A 25,272-nucleotide genomic window follows, 5' to 3' on the forward strand; every position below is an offset into this window, starting at 1 on the left:
ATTTGAATACAACAATTATTGTATTCGACTCTCACTTTTTTTTTCCCTGATTTTTTTTAATGGAAAAATAAATGTTAGAATTAGTGTTGAGACAAAGAGGAGTTTGCACACATGACTTCTACCCATGCATAATATGAATTGGAGAATACTTGAGACAATTTTTAAAAATTTGTGGGACAAAAATGGACTTCACTTTTGAAATCAACATAGTTGGCTTGGTATTGAGCATATATTGTCTTTCTTGTAGTGTATATATAGATATACTGAGCACATATTGCTTTTCTTGCAGCGTATATGTTTAGATATAATTTGCTTAGTTCTAAATTTTTTTCCCTGAAATACATTTTGATTAATTACTATGGCATTTATAATGATGATGATGGCATTTATAATTTGATGCCAGAAAACTCTTTGGCAAACAGTGCATATAAAATTTCAAATTTTTTTAAAGGATTGATAAAAACTAGTTTTTCTACACCAGGAACAGCTGTTCTGTCTCCCAGCATTATTTATGCTGGTATTAAGGTAGAACCTAAAAAAAAAAGTTCCAAATTTTTTTAAAGGATTGATAAAAACTAGTTTTTTTTTATTTGAAAATATTAGCAGGATAGTGTTGCACATTTATGCAGAGTTTAAAAATACAAAAGCTATACATCATATACTGCAATCAACAAACAGTTTAAAGCTTTTGCCTTTTAAAAATATTTAACGGTTAATCTTTAAATAAAAATACCACTTTACAGAATTTTTTTTAATAGGGAGTTTTGAAGTAATTTTTTATTTTTATCTTTGTCCTCTTTGTTAGTATATGAGAATTATTTGTATCTTCTTTGTTAGTACATAAGAATGATTTGTGTCTTGTTTGTTATTACATAAGAATAATCTTTCTGAAGGATGTTTAATTTTGTATCTTTCATAAACATTTTTCTCAGATTGCACACCAAGTTAAAAAAGCAGAAGCAGGGAATAAAGAAGGCAAACTACCAAAGGTGGAAATACATATTTCAATAAACTGCGTTAAAATTTTAAATTTAAAAAACAAGGTAAAGTTGTTAAATGAATATTATTTTGTCTTTTACTATTGTTTGATCTTAAATGATAATTTAAGATATCAATTTCTATTTTACATTAGTTTTTTGATTATTTATTTAATAATTTTGATGTTCGAGAATTACTCTCCATTTTTTGGAAGACAATGATGTTATTCATTTTAATGTGGCGTTAAAGAGATTAGGTTTTACTAATAATTGTTGAATGTTCAGGTAATGGTTTGTAACCGTCCTTTACATCGAATATCTTATTGTGCTGATGACCACACTGATAAAAAGATATTTGCATTTATAGCAAAAGACCAAGAGAAAAACAATCATTCTTGTTTTGTACTCAGGTGCGAGAAAGAGGTAAAATCTTCGTTTGAACATTTTTTTATTTATTTAATGTTTTTGTAGTTTTGGGTGAAAAATTATTATTTCTGTGCAAACTTTAACATTAAGTTTAAATCACATGTAGCATTGTAATATGATTGCAGGGGGTAAATATTACTTGCATAACATGCTATGTTTATACCAGGAAGGATAAATATTACACATAGGCTTTTCATAAAATAAAGAATAGTTTGATAGTTTAATGATTTACATACATACTTAAAATACATACATAAAACATACATACTTAAAAGTATTTAATAAAAAAAAGCTGTAAACTAAAAATATAAGTGCAGCTGAAAATAGTTTCAAAATATTTTTAATATGTTATTGTATGTAATTTATTATTATTTACCAATCTAAAAGTGTTTCAAAAACAAAAAATGTTTCAATGCTTTTTAATGACAGCTTCATCAGTAGCTATAATCAGATGAAATGTTTCATTAATAAAAAATATATTGAAGAGTATTTGTAATATATCTACATCTGTATATTTGTGAATTATAATATATTTATACCTATATATTTGTGAATTATACATTTATGAACAAAACAGTTTATAAATCCAATGATCATAGTTTCTTCTATTTAAAGCAGGAATTTTATTCAAGCTTGAACCATTGATCTTGAAGAGCAAATCCTTCATAATCAATTAGCTCAATGAAAGCAATTGTCTCTAAATAAAATATTTAAATAATTCTGGTTTGGAGAGTCAAAACTCAGAGAAAAAAATTTCTTCATTTTTTCTTAACCAACAATAAGTAGAACAACCTCAGTTAAATTAAGTTAATGATGAATTTTCAAGGGGTCAGCTTTTTAGTTTTAGTTACAGTTGTTTCAGTTTGTTAAATAGAACATTTCAAATTCTAAATCAAAACTACTTTTTTTTAGACAGAACATTTTTGTGTAACATTTTTGTGTAAACTTTCAATCTTAGTTCTTTATGTTGAATGACATGACTATAACTTTATGTTGAATGACATGACTATAACTTTATGTTGAATGACATGACTATAACTTTATGTTAAATGACATGACTATAACTTTATGTTAAATGACATGACTATAACTTTATGTTAAATGACATGACTATAACTTTATGTTGAATGACATGACTATAACTTGGCCATAAGAATTAAGAAAAAAAAATAGGGAGGAAGAGAAACTTACAAAAAAGTTTTTTTATGTGAAGCATTGTATTTTCTCAAACTTCTGTTACTTTTAGAATCAAATCAATCAACAATCAAATCAAATCAAACAACAAAACAAAGTTTTGTAAATAATTTTTTAAAATATTCATATGATACATGTTGATGCATCAATTATTGCGAAATCTAACATAGTTTTATGGAATAACTATTGCATCGAGAGAAAAATAGCTTTATACAAATGAACGATTATTTGATTTTCGATGTTCATTTTTTGAAAACATTTTTTTCTTCGGAATAACAAATTTTTTTAATGCTTGAGAGTTGACAAAGTAAAGAAAGCAGAGAAAGTAGAAGAAAACTTTTTGTTGTTGTTCACATACTCAAAACCCGCAGTAGCAAAACAACATACAGGTGGAAATCAAATCAAAAATCAAATTAATGCATAACAAGAAATTCTGAATTCAATATTTTAACTAAATTAAATAAGTAGGAAGATGTGGAAATTTTTATTGAGATTTCCGGGTCGTAATAGTTAATTTCCTATTTTATTTCTTCCCTTTAGGCGTAGGAAAAGATTTTAATTCAAGAGGTGATTTTACTTTATAGTTCGTCTTTTCCAGAATGCTAAGAAAATTGTATGAGCTTCTCTTTGCAATACGAAGGGTTCTTTAATTTCCATTTTTTTGACACTGTTTACCATTCGCTATATAAATAGCCCCAAAGAAAACGAAAGGACATTTGAAACCAATTAAAAATATTTCCATCAAGTTATTTATCAGGCTGAGATTTTTTCCCACTACGAAGACTGTTTTGTTAAGTTATAACGCCTCCTATTGACGTCATTGCTATAACGACTTTCCTGGTGGTTGCAATTTTTTAATGGTAGCTAGCTGTAATGCATTGTTCAGCGGATAGTGAATCAAATTGGTATATTGTAATAAAGAAGTTTCGATTTACAATGAATTATTCTATGAATATTATTTAAAATTCTTTTGTTACAAAATTCTTCTTGTTTGTTTTATTTTTTTCATTAACAAATCCTGAGTTAATTGTTAAATTTTTTTTTTCAGATATGTTAAAATTACGTTATTTTTTGCTAACACCCCGTCTAAAAAAACTATTTTCTCAATTATATTTTATAATCTGTCAAACATTTCCTATTTTATATTTCGAAACTTTTGGTAGGTTCATTTTAAACAGAAAACTTTATAAATTTGAAAGGCTTAAAGCATTTATAACAGAGTTTTCGACACTGTTCTGGGTATGTGTGTGTGTGTGCGCGCGCGCTTCAAAAAATTCGCTTTTAAATGTTTTGATACATAAATCTATTATTGATATGGTTTATGCAGTTTAACACATTTTGAAGCCGCTATTTTTCTTCGATTAAGTTGAATTAACAATGCTCATTTGATGTGCTTCTAAGACAACGAATCCGTTGATACATGTAATTTATTCATGACTGCTACTGTTTTATCCTTTACTTGTATTTTGTCAAACTCTTTCATCGGTAGTTTTCGAAAACATTTAGAATATATTTTGTTTTAGTTTTATTTGTTGTTACCTGGTTGTTAAAAAATAGTTCGTATGGCGGTTTTTAGCCTTTCTTTCTCTGTGGAAAAACTGAAGCAAAGTTTGCCGGTAACGTGAGTAACTTCTAGATGTACTTTTTCTTCGCAGGCATCAAATTTGACGCTGTCGTTCGGACAAGCTTTTGATTTAGCGTACAAACGATATCTGCAAACTGAAAAATCTGAGTTAAAAAAGAACAAAGAGATAATAAATCTTGGCGAGCAAATTGAAGAAATTAAAAAAGAAAACATAAAATTTAAAAAAGATTTTGAAGCACCTGTTTCATTAAATTCAAATCAAATGGTAAAAGCTATCTTTTTTTTTTTAAGTATTTTGAATATTTTCTGATTAACAATAATTAGATTTATTATTGATTTATTGTTATTGATGTCTGATAGTAAAGAAAACTCCCTCCACAATTAACTATTTTAAAGTTGGGAGCGAGAATTTGTTTTTGGCGATGAAATTATCGCTTTTAGCTTATTACTTATTATATTGTTTGTTATATATTACTTGTTATACTGTTTGCTGTATATATATTAGGACCAACCACTCAATTTAAAGAATCGTTTAAGCACATCTGCAGATTTAACATCTAATTTAGTTAACGGAGCTTCATCAGAAAATACCATTACTAATGATGTTCGCTTTAGTCCTAATACAGAAAATTCTTCACGTGAGATATTTCTCGACACAGAATCAGAAAACTCGGCAAGTGTTAACGGTTTTGACTGGTATAGTCATCCTAACACTAACACCGATGCAATATACAACCACAAAACGAATCAAAACATAGGTCCAGTTGATCAGTTTCGAGATTCTAATGTTTTCGATTTGGCTCTTTCAAATACGGAATTCTTCGATTTGCCAAGCCCTTCGGAACAAGACTTTGAACTTACCCATGACCCTTTTGCTGATACCCCTCATTGGAATAGCGTTGTTAGTGAAGAGCTGGGTTCCACTCCATCTTTTGAGAATGAAATTCCCGTTTTGAATTCAGCTTCTAAATCTTTCTTGGTAAACTCTAATCTTAATCAAGAGTCTGCCGATGTTTACGATGATGTTTTTGCAATAAGGAATGAAAATGAAGCAAAAGATAGTTTTACGAAATATCTGTCAAATTTAGCTGCTAGAACAGAACATCCTGAAATAAGTGATGCTTCTAACCAGTTATCTGGTGAAGCCATCTTTAATACATTTGAATCAAAATTTAATGAAAATAGTTTTAATACCTCTTTCACTGATTTGAATTTATCAGCTTTTGATGCTTTTAACAATAGTAATATTGATATAATTTCGCCAACTGAAACACAGACAGTATTGACTCCAAGAAAAGATGTGACACCAACTGAAACACAGACAGTATTGACTCCAAGAAAAGATGTGACACCAACTGAAACACAGACAGTATTGACTCCAAGAAAAGATGTGACACCAACTGAAACACAGACAGTATTGACTCCAAGAAAAGATGTGACACCAACAAAATGTGAGGTAAACGATTTCGAACAAATTGCGGCTTCATTTTGTAGGGATAACTCTATGCTTGTGTGTTTATTTCTACACTTACTGTATTATTTTATTTAGATTGCTCGTCCTCGCCCAACTGGTAGTGGTGTGAAAAGTAAAATTCTTCCAGCTCCCCCTACTAAACAAACTATTAAAGCTGCAATGGCTTTACCAACACCAATGACTATGCCAGCAGCTAGTTCGATGGCGCGAGCTAGATTTATTAGTGGCATTAGTTCGCGTTCATATAGTATCAGTAACGTGAAACCGATTAGTGTTCCGCGTACCAATGGTCACATCCTACCTAACGTTGAAAAAATACAGTCTCCTACGTCAGACTTTAGGTCAAGGTCCCGGTCTGCAATTTCAGCGAGACAACAGTATTCAATATTTCAGGTGTCCAAAAGTTTAGAAGGTTTGTCTTTTTATAATTACCTTTTTATAATTACCTTTTTCCTACAATTATCGTTTATAGTCATTTTTTTAAATTACTATATATCTTGATATATCTTAGATATGGCTGGTTAAGGATTGCTTTTCGGCTGTTAGTATTCATTCTCTAACTGATTCGTTGTATCATCGATAAAACTTATTTCGTAACAAGTCTTATGTTGTTTTCTATAATTTCTTTAATACTTATTTTCTTTAAGTCTAAAGAGATTTCAGTTTTTTTACCTCAACTACAAAACTTTAAAAAATTAATTTACTAAAATAAAGTTGCCAACTTTTTCTATCAGGAAAATAAATCTTATTTTTTTGTATGTATATATTTTTATATACGAAGTTTTGTCTATTTATTTGATCATATTTTAACAAGAGTTTGTTTATTGAAGTAATCAACGAATTTTTATGAAAAATTTGTAAAACAACTTTTAAAGCTACCTGGTCGTGTGGCCACCATTTTCTATCTCCATACACAACTAGTTTGTTATAAAAGTTCTAAATCATTGGTACGTTAAGGAAATATAAATACCTAAGATATATACGAAGCGAAAAGTACAATTTTATACATTCTTTTTTTGTCCATACTCGTAAATTAGTAATTATGAACCTGAGCGAGAGAGGCAGCAGAGCGATTACAGCAGCGATTACAGCAGCAGAGTTAGTAGTTAAAATGCGACAAAATATCTGAAGAAAAAAAGAATCTGAAAAAAAAAATCTGAGACGGAAGAGCGTGAAGAGTTAACAAAAAATTTAATGTATTTTTAAGTCTCTTTTTGGTTTACGCTTGCACTCTTGTTTACTAACATCTACCTCTGATATTTGCTACCACCTCATCCCGACTCTGTGTGTATGTAATATTAAACATTTCAATGGAATATTGCAAAGATTGATGCTTATTCTGTAACAGTTGTTTGTAATTTTCAACTTTCAGTTCAAATTACGTTCAAAATTCAGTTCAACTTACAGTTATGAGCATAGCTGTAAGTTGCTGTATAACCGAGAAAAATGAATTATAAATCCTAAAGCGACGATTATTAGTCGAACATAAAATGTTTTTTCTTATCCTCTGATGAAATATTTTGTTTATAAGCTTTTAAAACATTTGACTCATTCAGCTTGAATCCTGCATCGATGTTATAAATAAGGTTTTAGCCTTTCAAATACGATAACAAATTGTCTTTTAAATATATCAGTAAGGTTTGTTCTGACGGAGGTAATTGAAATTTTATAACTTTGGTGTACTTAAATATTTTTAAAAAAATATTTCTTAAGTTTGTTCTGCATAAGAGGGTGATATATCAATATTGTTGAATACATATTTATATTGAGCAACGTTGTTGTTTTTTATAGTTTAGCAAAAAATAGCTCTTCTTAAACTAAAATGATTGTCTATGGACTAAAAATCTTCCCCAAGAAAAACTAGTGGGACTAAACAATCAGATTTCATTTACAATTGATCTGGTGACTGGAATCTTTCGCTATTAAATGGTACTGGTTGAACTTCAGTTTTAAAATAGTTAACGCTGTATAATTCGCAATGTTTGTATTGCATACAGCGAGTTATTGTTAATACGTAATTTGAATTGCATACTAAAAAATTATAATTAAAATAAACATATCCCGAATTATTTGGAGCGTGTTTTCCATTAATTGCTGCAACATTTGTTGGAGTATGAAGGATAATGAAGGAGTATGTCCCCCAATAATTAAAAAACATTGGAAATTTTTTTTTTTTTTTTAAAAAAATTATGTAATTAGTATCTACACTGATCATCTTTATTGCTTTCCCTTAAGTTGTATTTTTCAAGAACTTTTGCAATTCATGCAGCAACTTTTTTAGCCTTACCATTGTTCAACTTTCAGCCTTACAATTGTTCAAACGCAGTGCATTCAACTCTATTTCAGTTTTAAGTACTACTATCTGAGATTTATTTTTTCAATGTGCTTGCAATCAAAATGTAGGGAAAATTGTTTTATCTGTAACATTTTTATCATTTTATTTGTCTTCAATTTAACATCCTCTTTGAATATGGAATTATAATTTTACTGTTTTTAACTTGAGTTAGGATGTCAATACTTTAAGGAAGAAAAATTCAATAAAGCAATTACGAAAAAACGTACATACGGAGACTTTGGGAGAAGAAAATAATTAAAGAAAAGTAAGTGGAAGCTCTGCTGTCTCTGATAAAAGAAAGAAAGTATTTCGCTTAAAGAGGAGCTAAATGTGACATAAAATATTTGGAATGTAGTTGGAGAGCTAAATGGCAGAAGCATGGCAGAACCAAGATTAGATTTGAGCTTCATGAAAAAGACTGCCTTAATGGCTCAGCACTCAAAAGGGGATAGTTTATTCAAACTTCTAGTGTAAATAGTGATGAAAGAGGACGACCTATTAAAGATTTTTCTTAAATAAGTAATAGAACTAGACGAAGAATTGCAAATTTTTCTCTGGATCCAACAAAAGATTCGACTGAAAGAGTATTATTAGCAGCAAAGAGTACAGCATTGAATAATAACGACAGTAATATGGTGAAATTAATTAGTAAAATCAATGAACAGCATTGTTAAGTGAAGTTCTTGGTATGAAGAATGTTGATAAAAATTAATTAGTAAAATCAATGAACAGCATTGTTAAGTGAAGTTCTTGGTATGAAGAATGTTGATAAAAATTAATTAGTAAAATCAATGAACAGCATTGTTAAGTGAAGTTCTTGGTATGAAGAATGTTGATAAAAATTAATTAGTAAAATCAATGAACAGCATTGTTAAGTGAAGTTCTTGGTATGAAGAATGTTGATAAAAATTAATTAGTAAAATCAATGAACAGCATTGTTAAGTGAAGTTCTTGGTATGAAGAATGTTGATAAAAATTAATTAGTAAAATCAATGAACAGCATTGTTAAGTGAAGTTCTTGGTATGAAGAATGTTGATAAAAATTAATTAGTAAAATCAATGAACAGCATTGTTAAGTGAAGTTCTTGGTATGAAGAATGTTGATAAAAATTAATTAGTAAAATCAATGAACAGCATTGTTAAGTGAAGTTCTTGGTATGAAGAATGTTGATAAAAATTAATTAGTAAAATCAATGAACAGCATTGTTAAGTGAAGTTCTTGGTATGAAGAATGTTGATAAAAATTAATTAGTAAAATCAATGAACAGCATTGTTAAGTGAAGTTCTTGGTATGAAGAATGTTGATAAAAATTAATTAGTAAAATCAATGAACAGCATTGTTAAGTGAAGTTCTTGGTATGAAGAATGTTGATAAAAATTAATTAGTAAAATCAATGAACAGCATTGTTAAGTGAAGTTCTTGGTATGAAGAATGTTGATAAAAATTAATTAGTAAAATCAATGAACAGCATTGTTAAGTGAAGTTCTTGGTATGAAGAATGTTGATAAAAATTAATTAGTAAAATCAATGAACAGCATTGTTAAGTGAAGTTCTTGGTATGAAGAATGTTGATAAAAATTAATTAGTAAAATCAATGAACAGCATTGTTAAGTGAAGTTCTTGGTATGAAGAATGTTGATAAAAATTAATTAGTAAAATCAATGAACAGCATTGTTAAGTGAAGTTCTTGGTATGAAGAATGTTGATAAAAATTAATTAGTAAAATCAATGAACAGCATTGTTAAGTGAAGTTCTTGGTATGAAGAATGTTGATAAAAATTAATTAGTAAAATCAATGAACAGCATTGTTAAGTGAAGTTCTTGGTATGAAGAATGTTGATAAAAATTAATTAGTAAAATCAATGAACAGCATTGTTAAGTGAAGTTCTTGGTATGAAGAATGTTGATAAAAATTAATTAGTAAAATCAATGAACAGCATTGTTAAGTGAAGTTCTTGGTATGAAGAATGTTGATAAAAATTAATTAGTAAAATCAATGAACAGCATTGTTAAGTGAAGTTCTTGGTATGAAGAATGTTGATAAAAATTAATTAGTAAAATCAATGAACAGCATTGTTAAGTGAAGTTCTTGGTATGAAGAATGTTGGTAAAAATTTGATAATAAGATTGAGATTCTTATTATCAAATTTTTATCAACATTCTTCATTCTTATTACAACCAATTGCAAAAGCTCTATCGATCCTACTAAACTATTGTAACGAGACATTCAAAATTTTCTTAGATTCATAAGAGTACATACTTAGAGTCATTGGTGTAAAGCTCCTGCATTAATTCACAAAATCCTTGCATATGGTGCTGATATCATTTTAAACTCACCTCTCCCAGTTGTTGCATTAGGTGAAGAAACTTTAGAGTGTAGAAACAAGTTCTACTCCAGAGATCGTGAAAATCACGCTAGAAAATATTCAAGAGAATTCAAACCATTCGATTTATTGATGTGAGCAATGAATACTTCTGACCCAATTATTAGTTCTTTATCTTCAGCTAAACGAATAAAGTATGAGCCGAAAACTACACCACCAGAAGCTCTGAAAAGTATGTTTATTTATCAAGAAACTGATAATACAATTAAAGCAAGAATTGACACAGACAGCATAATGCACTACTTAGAAAGATGTGATGAAATTATTAATCATGATGTCGGTGTGGAAAAAAATCAGTGAAGAGGGAAAACCTGTTGGAAACAGATGATGATCAAGACTAAATATTATTAATAGAAAACTTAATATGTACTAAAATATGTACGAAAATAGAATTTAAAAAAATTATATATTAAAAAAAACTTTTTTTTACATTTTTAACAAATTTCTCTGATATGTGTGATCCCAATTTTTAGTCAAAAAATACTTAACATGTACTAAAATATAATGATTAAAAAAATATAAATTTAAGAGATTTTTCTTTATATTTTTTACGAAGAATTCCGTAATTTTCAATTTTCAGATCAAAGTTCTCTGCTATGCGTGATCCAATACTTACATTCAAAATACTAGTTAAGAAAAATAACTTTTTAAAAGATAATAATTTCATTTCATAAAATCTTTCCGCATCCTGGAAATACTGCAAATTTTCAACTTTAAGGCTGAATTTCTCAGTCAAATTTAAACCAAATTTTTCATGGGAGTCAACTACAGTATAATCTTCAAAACGACACTGAATCTTTTAACTTTCAAAAAGGATTTCATATATGGCCACCTGTTTGTATGGGAGCGTACCACTGTCTATTGTAGGTCAACTTTTAGTACGTTAGAATCTCAATAAAGAGATTTATTTTTTAGCATGTTAAGAGAAAATATTTATCAAATTAGAAACAATATACACTTCTTAAACCACTTAGTGTTTTTTGTGTGCGCACACTTTTTTCTTTTGCCCTTTGCCAATAATGAAAGCTGTTCCAATTGAATATCAAATTAAATACCGTCATGAATTTAGTTTTGATAAACGGAGAATTGTCTTTTAAAACTTTTTTTAACTTTTCATTTATTTTGTAAAGCACAACCATTCCTTTTAACTTAGGAAATATACAAAATGCTTAGAATAGAGATAGTTGTTTCTTTGTCAATAATAAAATTTACAAGAAAAAGAGGACACATTGCAGCTTTAAGAGCTAAATAAAAAAAGACTGGTTAACAGTGAATGTTTGCCTACCAGAAGAAAAACTGCTGTCTATAAAATTCACACAAGAACAAAGTACAGTTACCATCAAAGTCTCAGTATGGAAAGTATAGTTTGGTCACTGGATCAGTCATTTTTTACGACACTCGTCCAACTATACTGATACTGAATTGGCATTGGTCTCGGTAGGAGGGATTTTTCTAATATCAATTTTAAAGATAGTAGCAATGCACATTGAGGCTTTCGAGACTTTGATGCTTACTACAAAGTAATCTTATTGTGAACTAGATTCCTAAATTATCTGGCAATAATAACAAATCAAACTTTAGTTTCTTTAAAGTATTTCAAAAAATCATCAATTAACAGATTATTTTTTCTTTAAAGTTTGCCCAAAACTCTTGAAGAATGATGAGGATTAAGCCCATAGTAAACTAAAAAAGAAAATGAAAAAATTTACTAAAAACTACCTTACATCCAAGAACAAGATGAATCATATAAAAATCCAGAACAAAAAGGGAATTAAAAGGAGGAGAGGAAAATTCAAGGAGGAGAAGTAATGTTAGTTTAAATTAAAAATACCTTAGTAGAGTAGGCTCAGGCATTCCAGGATCAGCTCCTTTTTTTAGACCTTGAAAAAACCAATAACAGTAATAATAAACATTTAATAAAAAAAAACCTATAAATCATTAGAGTAAAAAACAATGTAAGTTTTATGAGTATCAAAAACAACATAAATCTTTAGAGTATAAAAAACAACATATAAATCTTTAGAGTTCAACAGCTAGAATTTTTAATATTTTAATTTAGGTAGTTTTTTAAAATGAAACTGTAAAGTTTATTTAACATAACTTTTATGTTATGTTAAATAAACTTTACAGTTTCATTTTAAGTCAAAAGTTAATTTTAAAGCAATAAATATGTAAAATAATAAATATTTAAATATATATTTTTCTTCTCTAAATAAGGAGATCACATTTCACTTTCATAATTATTACATGAATCTGCTTTGAACAAGAATCATTGAAGATGGATTCCCTTTCCAGCAAGATAACAACCTAACACATTTTGAAATTATGCAAGGATGACCAAATTCAAAATGCAAGAAAATTTTAAATAATGTGATTGACCACGGTATCCAGAATTGAATATAGTTGAGCTCCACTTTGGGAAGCTCAATCAAAAATGTTTGAAAAATTTGCCTTACAATGCAATCTAGGCATGGCAGTTTGGTTATTCAATTTATATGATAAACAAATTTTAAAATAAAAATTTCTGTATAAGTTGTTTAAAATAGCTCTAATTTAAAATAAATTATATATTTACAGGGTTTATGAAAAATTTTTAATACCTCACAAACCTTATGTTTTTTTCTTTCAAGAAATTGCACAGAGTTTCTATTTGATTAAAGCCAATTTTATTTGATTAAAACAAATTTTAAATAACAATTTTACATATGAATGTAAACATGTCACACCGAAAACCTGGCTGTTTTAAACACATAGAGTTCTATTTTAATAAACTTCAGAAAATAAGATTTCTTTTAAATAGCAGAATTTAAGAAAAATCATACAAATAGATTCCTTGGTTTGTGTACTGCAATTGTCAAAAATAAAAATCACTGTTACAAGTCTTATACAAACTAGCTTTAAAATTATTATTAATTACAAGGTTATCTTTTAACATTGGGTTTTTAAAGTCTAAACATTACGTTTAAAACTTTTTCCATCTTATTAGGAGAATATGTTAGTTTGAGATAGAAGGTATTTTTTCAGTGTTTTTAAAACATGTTTAACTTTGTTTCTGTTTATATTAATAAATCTTTTTTGTTTGGTTATAACATAGAGAGCAACCTTATCAAAAACAGCTGTTAACTTACCCAAGTATATAACAAAAGGAATGAAGCCCCAGTGAAATGTTGTCTTTGTAAGATTGAATATACGTTGAAGGGACTTTTTGGTTGCTGGAGAAAACTTTACCATGTTTTTATATAAATTATTTTCACCCTAAACAAACTCAGTTTGAACTAATTTTTCAGTTTAACTAAAGAATAGATAATTAAATAACAAAAGTTTAAAAAAATAGCCGAAAGCATAAATTAATAACTACTCTTTCCCCCAAAAAATACATTTATCCAAAAAGAATACAACAGGTTTAGACTAAAACACCCCTCGAAACAGTTGACCGCGCATATTCCGTAATTTTTATCGAAAACGTGCCTAGCATAGTTATGACAGTATTAATTTAACACTAACTTTAAATTTTTTAATTCAAATTAAACTAATATCAAAAAAACATTTAAGTTAAAAAAAGATGGATATTAATCCATTACCATTAAATTATAATGTAGTAAATGCAGAAAATAAAAGGCTATGGTTTTAATTAAAATTACAGTATGAATTACTGAGTTTGATTTTTGACCTTTTTTTAAGATAATTTTTTCAAGCTTTGTTAAAGATAATTTCCTCTCCGAAAACTAATTCTTCAGTATCGCTCAAAAATCATTGAGTGACAAAATTTTATCTCTGTTCCCAATGATTTTAAGTCGGCGATCATTTTAACTGTCAAAGATGAACGTCAACTAACATTCATGTTAGTTTACGTTCACCTTATCGATCATATCGATTCCAAAAAACCCACAAGCCAAATCCACTTGTCAACTTATTATACTGCCAGCCCAACAACAGTTTCACGTCAAGAACCGCATAATATAGATCAACGTAAATTAGATCAATAAAATAATTTCTTACAATTTGACAACATTAGTAAGAAGAAATACTTCAGTTTTGGTACAAAATTCAAGATAAAAGATTTATTACATATTATTGCAAAAGATTATGCAAGAACCACTAAGAAGATTATAGTTGCGCATAGCAAGAAACCTGACAGAAGCGATATAGAGAAGAATGTGGTATAATGATTGACATGCCTTAGCATCATCAATAACACGACGAGAAGAGCTTTAATAATTATAAGATCTTCACAAAAATTACTACATGCCAAAAAAATAAGGCTTTTTTCCTTTAAGGGTGTATCACATATCCTATCCCAAAGGCAGAAAAAATCATTTTCTGGAAGACTATTTTTTCTACCCTAAAATACCAGTTGATGATGGCTGGATAAATTTTATATTATATGCAAATTGATCTTTTTTTTTGGCTTGTATTAGTTATTCAAGCATTTATTTACACAATCATACCTATGAACACCACAATATCCCTCAATAAAGTAGGGATCTGCATTTCGGTCAATTTGGATCATATTTGATTGCCAACTGCGAACTCCGAATTATCCTTTAACAAAACAAAGATCAATGAAAATCTCATGCACCACAGCTTGTGAGTGTTAAAAAGTTCATAAAAAGATTATTATCTTTTAAATTCAAACTCTCGTTGCTCGTCCAAATTTATATATTTATTGGATAATGCTTGCAGCTACAGCCCTATGAGAGTTTATTATGACCAACAGGTTTTGTGAAGAAACTTATTATCAAAGTAAAGAATACTTTGTTTGTCACTAGAAACTGACTTCGCTTTTACTCTTTTTGACTTAAATAACAATTTTCAGTCTTTTTTTTAGGAGATTTTGTTATAATTTCAATAATGGATGATTTTTTTTAGGAGATTTTGTTATAATTTCAATAATGGATGATTTTTTTTGATAAAAACATGTTTATTTGTTACTCATTCGCTTTTTCCTTTTTTTTTGTAAACGTTTTCTATCGGATTGAGGGCCGGGAAGTTTCCTGACCAATCTAACAATGTAATATTCCTTTTAAAAAGAAATGTTTAAGTTGATTTATCCGTATGGCATGTTGTTCCATCTTGCGTAAAGATCTTTCTTTACCTGGATAAAAGCATTCCGCTAGTTAGGGTAACAATTTCTGTTCTAGGACATTTTTATGCTGCACTTAATTCGTTATTCCTTCAACAATGTGTAGTCTTCCCATCTCTTTTCAACTAATGGCGGACCAAGTCATAACAAAAGTTGAGTGTTTAACTGTCTGATTGATGCAGCCGGTAAATAATTTCTCTAACTTTTCTCTTCATATATTAAACTCTGTTTGACATTCTTTAAAGTTTTTTTTATGACATTGTTTAATTCGGTGTTATGGTCTCTAAAACAAATAGTAAATGTTTCAATTAAAAAAAGCTTCAATACATTACTCAAAATTAGGGGTCATCCTAGAATAAGCTCCTCTGGATAAAAAACTTCCAACTTTTTTTTTGTAGATTGTTTAATAACCATAACAGTTTCTTTTTCTCCATATGCAGCCCTTTCAAGGGCAGCAGATGACTTAATTTGATATGTTCATAAAAGTTGCAACATGAATGGATCAAGATTATTGCATGGATTTTAGCTCAAATGTTCTCCTTAAGCTCATGAACTGTTCAATGTTTATTAATCTAAACTCGTTTTTCTTTTTATTTTGTAATTTTCTTTGTAGTTTTCTGTACAAGATTCGTTAATTCTTTCTGCCAGACCTTGCTCATATTCAAGCAAATAAAAGCTGATAGTTCTAAAAACCAAAACACCAAAATCACATCTTTTAGCAACTTTGGTTGAGCGTTTGTTAAAATGCACATATTTCACAAATTATCTCTTAAAGTCTACAAAAATATAGTTTACATTTAGAAAAAGTTGACTAAACAATATTCTACCCAATTAAAGTACTTAACTAAATGATAGATTTAGAAAATTTAAAAAAAACCTCAGTGTAAAATGCACACAAGGCTTACAAATAAAAAAAAAAGCACAATTTTTAAAAGTAAAAATAAGAAAAATTTTATTTAAATTTTGTTAATTTTATAAGATGGCCTTAATAAATTGTCAAACAGCTGTATTTAATTAAGCAATTAAAAATTCTCAGTTTGGGCTCCTTGAGGAAAAAAAATTAAAACAATGAGAAGACAATTTAATTGCTGTATTTACATCAAGGAATATTGGACATCAACCTCTTGTTAAAATAAGGGGGTAATAAAAAAGGCTTGCATTTGAACATTACTGAAGATAGTGGATTGTTTGAAGCTGAATGAGTTGATAAGGTTTATTCTAAATCTAGTTTAAGTAAACGTTATAAACGGTTCAATAATGTTTATGTGAATCCTGAATGTATCTCTCTAAAATTTTTGACAATAGTTAATTATGTTCGTCAAAAAAGATTTGAGTGAACTATTAATATTTTCTAGATTAAAATATACATGTAAATAAATAGTTCACTAAAATACTATCCAAAGAGTTTTCCCTTTAAAATGTAATTTTATTGGTACTAAAAGACGGACAAGCTCATATTCAATAAATTTTTGTTTCAAACGGCAGAAAATGGAGGATGATCACTTGCATCATTCATTTCCGAATACCATGGTAGAAAACTATTGAAAAATATCTTCGAATTTACAGTATGTAGTTATACACTCACAAATAGACAATAAGGTCTTTTCAATTAAATTTTTCACTCTCAAGTAAAAGTTTAAAGTTAAGGTAAAGCTGAATACTTTCAGGTTACATCAGGTATTTCTTTCCCAGTGGAAGTTGCTATAAGGTATTTCTTCCTCAGTGGATGTTGCTACCAGGTGCAATCAGTTTCTGTCAAATGCAATCAGTTTACTGTAAATAGTGAAAGATGGAAGTGATTTAAAAAAATCGTTTTTTTAATTTCTTTTTTTTTGTGATTATAGAGCAATCCTTGGACATTAATCTTAATTAATGATTAATTAACTAAATCTTAGCTAATCGCCTGGTTTGATAGATCTATCACAGCATGGCCTCAAAAGATCTTTAGATTGGATTTTAAAAGATTTTCATACAAGATCTAAATATTTCTTCCAACAAAATACTCATCAGAAATAGCCCTATACTATTCTATTTCAGCAGTTAACCAGAGATAACACCAAATTATTAAAAAACCTAGTAATAAGGGTAGATGGTCATTTAAAAGCCACCTTAATTCTAAAGAACTGAGCATCCCAGGGAACAATAGCAACATAGCCCCCGAAAACGCATATTTTGGTGCGGTGTTTTGGTTTTTAGAATTATGGTCTTCTATTTGCTTGAAAATGAGGAAGATCTGGCAGAAAAAATCAACGAATCTTGTACAGAAAACTACAAAGAAAATTACAAAATAAAAAGAAGAACGAGTTTCATGTATTTAAAGAAAATATTTAAGCTAAAATCCATGTTAGAATCTTAAATCAATCATGCTTCAACTTTCATGAATATACCAAATTAAAAGTCATCTGCTGCCTTGATAGAGCTGCATATGGAGGAAAAAAAATGTTATGGTTATTAGACAACTTATGCACCAAACAAACCATTCCAGATATGTTAAAAGTACATAATTAAGAATAAAAATTTATATTGCTTCTGGGTAACCTAAAAACTTAATAAGTAATATACAAGTTTAATAGATCAGTACAAAACATTTATATTACTATGTGTTATTATATTCATATATGTAATTTTAAATGACGACATCTTGTATGAGAGTTGAATAAATTTAATATATGAACTTCAATAAATACGAATTCTCTCAATACTAATTTTTTATTTTATCTAAGAAATTTTCGCTAGATTATTGATACTAGCATCTTCAGCTTTAATTACAAATATTATTAAATTAAATTACAAACAAACATTAACGGTAATGTCACTTTTTAATGGCTTCTTTAAACTTCGCTTTAGTTGGGCTTCTTTAATATTTCGTAGGTATAAAAAGTATGGCGTCCAGAATTGCGTTTTTACATATTGACCGTCATCTAAATTCATACCTCCATTTTTAGGTCCGCATTTGTTGAACTGAATTTCGATTGCCTCTCGAACTTTTCTTTCAAATTTTTTGGGTTCTACTTTTAGCGTCTTTACTTGATCCCATTTTATATTACCTGAACATTTAATTTTATGATGGCCAATTGCATATTGTTCTAATTTTTCTTCAAAAACATTTTTTTGGTGTTGTTTTGTTCTTGTTGCTATTTTCATTTTTGTTTCACCGATGTATTTTTGTTTACACTCGCATTCTATTAGGTATACTCCGGGATGGCTATTTGATGGTAGTTTTGTTTTGTTGCGCGAAGTTAGTAAAGATTTAAGATTTGCACTGGATATAAAGACTGCCCTGTAACCTGCTTTCCTAAAGATTTTTCGAAGTTTTGGTGATAATACTGGGATCCACGGTAGTGATATAGTTGGCATAGTTGCTTTGTTGTTAGATAAAACTATTTCATTATTTGAGTGTCCTTTTTTTATAACAATATTTGCAAGGTCTTGTAATTTCTTCTTTTCGTATCCATTTTCAGCAAACACATTTATTAGGAAATCGATAAAAATAGCAACAAGAACAAAACAACACCAAAAAAATGTTTTTGAAGAAAAATTAGAACAATATGCAATTGGCCATCATAAAATTAAATGTTCAGGTAATATAAAATGGGATCAAGTAAAGACGCTAAAAGTAGAACCCAAAAAATTTGAAAGAAAAGTTCGAGAGGCAATCGAAATTCAGTTCAACAAATGCGGACCTAAAAATGGAGGTATGAATTTAGATGACGGTCAATATGTAAAAACGCAATTCTGGACGCCATACTTTTTATACCTACGAAATATTAAAGAAGCCCAACTAAAGCGAAGTTTAAAGAAGCCATTAAAAAGTGACATTACCGTTAATGTTTGTTTGTAATTTAATTTAATAATATTTGTAATTAAAGCTGAAGATGCTAGTATCAATAATCTAGCGAAAATTTCTTAGATAAAATAAAAAATTAGTATTGAGAGAATTCGTATTTATTGAAGTTCATATATTAAATATATGTAATTTGTATATTACTAAGTACTTTGTGTTTGAGGGTTGATTTCCGTTTCCTTCAAATCCTTCTAAAAATATCGTAAGCAGTTTAGTGAATCCTAGTTGTTCCACCTTACCTTAATATTTTTGTTCAAGAATTTCTTCTTTGGAGAAGATGTGGATAAATTTTTGTCTAAATAAAATATTCTAAAACTTTGGCATACGCGATAAAAGAATTTTATGAAAGAAAATAACCTAACATTTTCGAATTGCTAAAGATGTATATAACCTGCCATGTCAGCAGAATTCGAGCGTAGTTTTTCTGTTATGCACTGGATGTCAAAAAAGAAAATAAAATCAAGATCTGTTTAAAAAAAAACAGATATTGGAAAAATAAACATTTGTAAGCAAAAAAATGGGAACTAAAGTTCCTTATCCCTCCCCTTACCTTTGCCCCCACACCCCACACCCCACACCCCATGATTTATTTTTATTTCTATTATTTTATTATTTTTATTTATTTTTGATTTATTAAATATTGAGACATAATTGTTATGTCTTTACATCTGCTCCACTTAGTGTAACACTGTATTCAATAGTTTTTTTTTTTAAGGTATACTAGTCAGCGACTGCACTTACATTGTATATCAGGCTACATTATGTACAACGAAATAAAAACGAAATAAAATCAAAATTGATTAAAAATCATAACAAAATTATGATTGCGTCAGACCACGTTGACAGCCGGACCGAGAGATCCAACTTAATTAACAACCAATCACGTCAGATGAAGTGTAGCTTTCATCTTTACCAAGATCGGCAATAAAGCGCTAGTTTCATTCCATAAAAGAAATACAATAGTTACGTTTTATTGATCGGATATCTAACGGAGTGACGGTTTCGCGGAAGACGTTCGAAACAGCCGCTTACAAAAATGACATGGTAATTCAAAAAGAAGTAATACTAGATATTTCTTCGCTTAATCGTGAAAGTAAAAAAACAATTTCAGATTACTTCGTTTTCAAAATGAATGAAACACAGAAGTTAATATTTTGTTGTCTTGGAGTGTTTTTATGCTATTTTTATTATGGAGTGCTACAGGAAAGAATGTAAGTTAATTTTATTTAACAAGTCCTGTCAAACGAAAGTTTTCCAAAGATTTTTAAAAGTAAAATGTCAAAAATGTTCTAACAAAAATCATATCAAATAAATTTAACGACTAGCAAGAAAAATTAACAGGTGTGATTAGAAGACAGTTGTAAAAAGTTACCTTTCTGGCATAGAAAAGAAAGTCTTTCATCATTGCTTATTAGAAAAGAGCAAAACACTTTTTTCAGAAGATAAACAAACAGCTAGACTCTTTGACTGTTAATGAATCAGATGACTAGGTTGTCTTCCCCCTTTTAGGAAATGTGGATAAACATTGAACTTAATTGCCACAAAATAATTTCTGTCTTAATGTTTGCTAAGTTGGATGGATTATAGAATAAGCAAAATTGTTTGCCTGTAACTGTTAAAAAAAAAAAAAAAAGGATTGATTTACTGTCTGGCCACCTGGAAAAATTCAATTGAATTCAACTCATGATGTTTTTGGAAAGTTTAATTTCTTCAAACCCTAAATAGGTGATTTTGATAAAGTCTGTGACAGCCTTATAGGAGCCTAAAAAACTTTAGCGCAAAAGTATTTAAAGGTCATAGTACTTACTATATGTACCTTTGATGAGTTTCAGGAAAAAAATATTTGTCTGAAACATCTGCTACACCTCTTTCTATAGTAAGACGCTGCAGCAGTTAATAGAACTGCAACCTTGACTTTCATAGATGATATTAACACAATATATCAATTCCTTTGCAGTCATGAAAGCCAATCTTTCAGGGGTAGTTCGTCCAAAATTTGAATTTTATTGATTGGATTTTTTTTGCTGAAAATACTAAATTGATAGCAGAGCTCAATTATTTGATTGTTGAATAGACACAAGTTGACAAAAGAGCAACAGGTAAGATCCAGCAATAAAAGTACTAAAACAGCAATAATATTATGATAATAAAGATTTTTTCATCATGGGGTAAGGCATAATTTTTGTTTTATATCCTTGTATTCACAAGCTATTGGTAGAGCTCTGAACTGCTTAAAAATTTAGCTGACAACATGGTATTTTTCAACTGCATTCAAGATTGAGATGCTGTCATTTTGAAATTCTTGTATATACGTGTTTGTAAATTGTTTTATTATAATTTATATTACATGTGTTCTTAGTGCAAAGTTAATTCATATAATAGAATTTTAAATTGTCAAGTTGGCAAAATGTATTGCAAAAAGATAAATTATTGGTAAAGTACACAACTTTTTATTTCAAGTATTCTTAAAAGTATTGGCAAATGCTTTAAAAGTATTGTCAACAACCCCTTCCTGTATAGTTTTAAAATACCTTAATTTAATTAAAAGACTAAGTTATAAAATGATTTCTGTTCTGTAAATATCAAAGAAAAATATTGCATTAACATTTCACTTATACACCCCATGGCAGTTATAAATAATTCATTACTAAATCATATTCCTTGAGCAAGTACTCTCATTCATTTTTGAGACAGTTTAAGATAAGTTCTACACTATAAATTTGTTTTTTTAGTACCATAGCAGAATTTTTTTCAATGGAAAGAGGTCTAGTTACAGACAACCAATAATCAAACAGAACTGATCTGTCTAAGTAATTGATTTTCTCTAATTGAACTTTAAAAAACTTACTGTCAGAAGAGCTTTACTGTGTTTTTGCATAACATACAATCATTATGTATTACTACACTATCAATATAGTAACAAAAAATATATTTTTTGTATGTGTATTTAATATTATTTTTTAATAAAAGTATATATATATATATATATATATATATATATATATATATATATATATATATATATATATATATATATATATAAGCATTTGCGTATAAAGAATTTTATTGAAGTTTCTTTTAATACTGTATGTGTATTTAACTACCTTTTATCAAGTGTAGCTGTAATTATTATTTTTTAATACTAAGAATGTCATGATGACTAGTTTATTTTTTTTTAAAAAAAAAACTATAAACATTTTTAAAACACATTTAATAATATAATATTTAATCCAGTTAAGTTTTAGTTATTATAACTCATGCTTAACTATTTTATTTCTACTAAGCATTTGTTAAATAACTATTGGTTTATATTTTACTTAGAACAAGAGTTCCATATGGTGATGCTGGAGAAAAATTCTCATTTCAATTAACTCTAGTATTTTTTCAATGCATAATTAACTCCATATTTGCATATGCAGGTAAGATAATCCTTTTAAATTAAAGTGTTTTTGAAGCCTCCATTTTTCATTGTGAGATTGTTCTACTTTTTAAAACTTTATTTTAGTTCTAAAAACTACTTATAAAAACGATTCTCAAAGAGATGACACACCAATATTGATTTACATTTTATGCTCCTTATCATACATGGGAGCAATGTTGTCAAGTAATATGTCTCTCAGATATGTCAGTTATCCAACTCAAGTGTGTTAACTTTTGTTTAAAGATTAAATTTTTGTTCAGTATTTATCAGTATCAATTTCATTATCAGTAAAAATATTTTTCTAATGTATTATTGCTGTTAATTTAGGTTCTTGGTAAATCCTGCAAACCTATTCCAGGTAAGAATGTTTTCAGTCACTTAATTGGAAGTTTTATTATAACTTTACAAAATGTCAATGTAAGCTTGGAAATGTTAAAATAGTAATTTGAAAAGCAAGAATTAAATCAATATTCTCTAATTTTTAACATTAAAAATTTGAAGGCTCAAACTATTTTAGACTGTTTTATTGTTAATTTAAAAAGTTGTAATCTTGAAGATTTAATGTAGCAAAGGTTTAACAAGGTAGTTTAATTTTTTTTAGTGATGCTTCTTGGAGTATTACTTGCTCGCAAGAAATATCCATTTGTTAAATATGCATGTGTAATTTTAATTGTCTTGGGTGTTGCTCTTTTTATGTACAAAGATGTAAGTTTTTAAATTTTTTAACAAATGTTTGTTTTTAAATTGATGAAAGTATTTTTCCAAATCTATTTTAAGCCAAATAGTTTTAATTGTCTTTAGAAAAAATCATTAAATGCTCAAGAATCAGCAACTGGTTATGGTGAAATCCTTTTGGTAATATTAGAAATAAATCAACATTTTAAACTATTATTGAGATACTTTTCTCACTTATGTTATGAAATGTTTGTTTAACATCTACATTTTGCATATAATATTTTAAAATTTTTTATAATTTTAGCTTGTTTCATTGGCTTTAGACGGAATGACTGGAGTATTTCAAGAAAGAATGCGCGGTGATCACAAAACTCTAGCTCATACTATGATGTATGGCGTCAATAAATGGTCCACCATAATACTGGCAATAGGTAATAGGCAGTTCAGTGCATTTCTTCCCTGTGTTCAAAATGTATTTTTTTTTTTTTTTTATACTGAATATATTAGTTTTTTTTTTAAAAAAAAAATAAATAAATCAAGAACTTTAATATAGGCATGGTATGGAGTGGTGAATTTATTGAATTTTTGGCTTTTGTTGGTCGATACCCTGAAATCTTATGGAATATGTTGTTGTTTTCAATTGCTAGTGCTTTAGGCCAGGTAGCTAGAGGGTTTTTTTCTTGCATAACGAAGTATAAATTAGTTGTTCTTTATGCGCGTTCTGATATTGAACAAACTTTGTTAAGAAACTAATGGTTTTTAAAACTTGTCTCTTCGATATAAAGAAGTTTATTTTAATAGCAATTTAATTAAGTTAAAAGAAAATAAAAATAACACAAAATTGACGCAATATCGAGTTCTCTTGTAAAAAAGGTTGTTAATCATCTTTTTATTGAATGTCAATAATATTTAACATTAAAATATTTTTCTCTTTTTCATTCAGAACTTTATTTTCACGACTGTGTCGCACTTTGGTCCACTAACATGTTCTGTAATAACTACAACGAGAAAGTTTTTCACGATTCTATTTTCTATTCTTTTTTTTGGTAACGCAATAACAAGCCGACAAACAGTAGCCGTTTTCTTAGTATTTACTGGACTTACCTTGGATGCGGTTTATGGCAAAACAAAGAAAATTTAATCAACAGTCAATAATAGGGAAAGTTGGAGTATTTGAAATTGGAAAGGACCATTTAAACCGTTTTTTGACACCAGACTTTATTAAAAAGATGTATTAATAAATTTAGAGAATTTGTTTCGACATGAATTATTTATTGTTTTTAAAAGGGCACTAGTTTTTTTTGTTTGTTTTTGTTTTTTTCCTTCTCTCAAACTTGAGAATTTTTAAAAGTATCTTAATTTCGGTTGTTACAAAGCAAAAAACATTTTATGAGAAAATCTTATGCGTATCAATTTTATTTCTTAAGAGTGAAAAGTCTGCATCTCGGTTCACTTTAGCGTTTAAATATTTTACTCAATTATAATTATTTCCAGACCCGAACATCGTTTCATTAGTCGGAACTGGTTTTTTTCTGTTTTATAAGCATTTATGTATTACTTTGTTAGGTTTTGTCTTTATAGCTACGTCTCTCTCCCCTCTGAAAAGTGTCACTTTTCAATTGGAGATTAGTAAATAAAAGTTAGATACTTTGAGGACAATATTTCAAAGAACATTTAGGGGCGTTGGTAATCCTGATCAAATTATTTTATTTCGTGATGATTTCAATTTTTTTTTTTTAATTTAAAAGAAAAAGAGAAAAAAGGGAGATGCAACTTAAATTGTTTTTAAAATAAATTTTCCTATCAATTTTTTTAAGTATTCATCCACCAATTACGAAACTATCAGTTAATTTTTGATTACTAAGATATTTTT

The 25,272-nt window shown here is 28.3% G+C and overlaps 3 protein-coding genes across 8 annotated transcripts in view; 2 read left to right on the forward strand and 1 right to left on the reverse strand.

Annotated features, from left to right (window-relative positions):
* The window catches only part of LOC145190133 (uncharacterized), an 11,301-nt gene extending 4,644 nt beyond the window's left edge, over positions 1–6,657 (forward strand). For 3 of the 4 annotated variants that reach the window (XM_090091904.1, XM_090091903.1, XM_090091902.1), the window contains exons 4-9: positions 933–1,043; positions 1,263–1,400; positions 4,253–4,447; positions 4,688–5,638; positions 5,732–6,068; positions 6,168–6,657. In XM_090091904.1, coding sequence (XP_089948030.1) covers positions 1,266–1,400; positions 4,253–4,447; positions 4,688–5,638; positions 5,732–6,068; positions 6,168–6,181 — 1,632 coding nt within the window. In that variant the 5' untranslated portion in view covers positions 933–1,043; positions 1,263–1,265 and the 3' untranslated portion in view covers positions 6,182–6,657. Of the gene's footprint in view, positions 1–932; positions 1,401–4,252; positions 4,448–4,687; positions 5,639–5,731; positions 6,069–6,167 lie in introns of all 4 variants that reach the window. The other variant, XM_090091905.1, reaches the window with a different exon arrangement.
* A 5,295-nt stretch (positions 6,658–11,952) lies between these two features.
* On the reverse strand, positions 11,953–15,154 carry LOC149886829 (mitochondrial import receptor subunit TOM7 homolog). The gene is made up of 3 exons (XM_090089496.1): positions 13,505–15,154; positions 12,208–12,256; positions 11,953–12,059 (listed from the first exon to the last, which is right to left on the reverse strand). The coding sequence occupies exons 1-3, from the start codon at positions 13,605–13,607 to the stop codon at positions 12,044–12,046; spliced, it is 168 nt and encodes a 55-aa protein (XP_089945622.1). The 5' UTR covers positions 13,608–15,154; the 3' UTR covers positions 11,953–12,043.
* Positions 15,155–15,429: 275 nt separating this feature from the next.
* On the forward strand, positions 15,430–24,685 carry LOC145190322 (solute carrier family 35 member B1-like). 3 transcript variants are annotated; one of them, XM_090091011.1, is made up of 10 exons: positions 15,430–15,644; positions 20,019–20,514; positions 22,625–22,722; positions 22,809–22,945; positions 23,052–23,082; positions 23,326–23,429; positions 23,526–23,579; positions 23,704–23,830; positions 23,953–24,059; positions 24,343–24,685. In XM_090091011.1, exons 2-10 carry the CDS (start codon positions 20,345–20,347, stop codon positions 24,538–24,540), a joined length of 1,026 nt encoding a protein of 341 aa, XP_089947137.1. In that variant the 5' UTR covers positions 15,430–15,644; positions 20,019–20,344; the 3' UTR covers positions 24,541–24,685. The 3 variants fall into 3 exon arrangements, with proteins under 3 accessions (XP_089947137.1, XP_089947138.1, XP_089947139.1); XM_090091012.1 differs by lacking the exon at positions 15,430–15,644 and adding an exon at positions 19,477–19,808; XM_090091013.1 differs by lacking the exons at positions 15,430–15,644; positions 20,019–20,514 and adding an exon at positions 20,855–22,113.
* The last annotated feature ends 587 nt before the right edge of the window (positions 24,686–25,272 follow it).

The sequence above is a fragment of the Hydra viridissima genome, unplaced genomic scaffold, assembly GCF_058129835.1.
Source record: "Hydra viridissima isolate aposymbiotic clone 2 unplaced genomic scaffold, HvirCarnegie_v1 scaffold_6, whole genome shotgun sequence".
Lineage (NCBI taxonomy): Eukaryota > Metazoa > Cnidaria > Hydrozoa > Anthoathecata > Hydridae > Hydra > Hydra viridissima.

Bases quoted from the DNA above. Each gene is read 5' to 3' on its own strand.
- LOC149886829 (XM_090089496.1), bottom strand. From the start codon at position 13,607: ATGGTAAAGTTTTCTCCAGCAACCAAAAAGTCCCTTCAACGTATATTC. The intron at 12,257-13,504 runs GTAAGTTAACAG...GGTTTTTTCAAG, and splicing joins TCCTTTTGTTATATACTTGG to GTCTAAAAAAAGGAGCTGAT.
- LOC145190322 (XM_090091011.1), top strand. From the start codon at position 20,345: ATGGTAATTCAAAAAGAAGTAATACTAGATATTTCTTCGCTTAATCGT. The intron at 20,515-22,624 runs GTAAGTTAATTT...TATTTTACTTAG, and splicing joins GGAGTGCTACAGGAAAGAAT to AACAAGAGTTCCATATGGTG. The intron at 23,580-23,703 runs GTAATATTAGAA...TTATAATTTTAG, and splicing joins GTTATGGTGAAATCCTTTTG to CTTGTTTCATTGGCTTTAGA.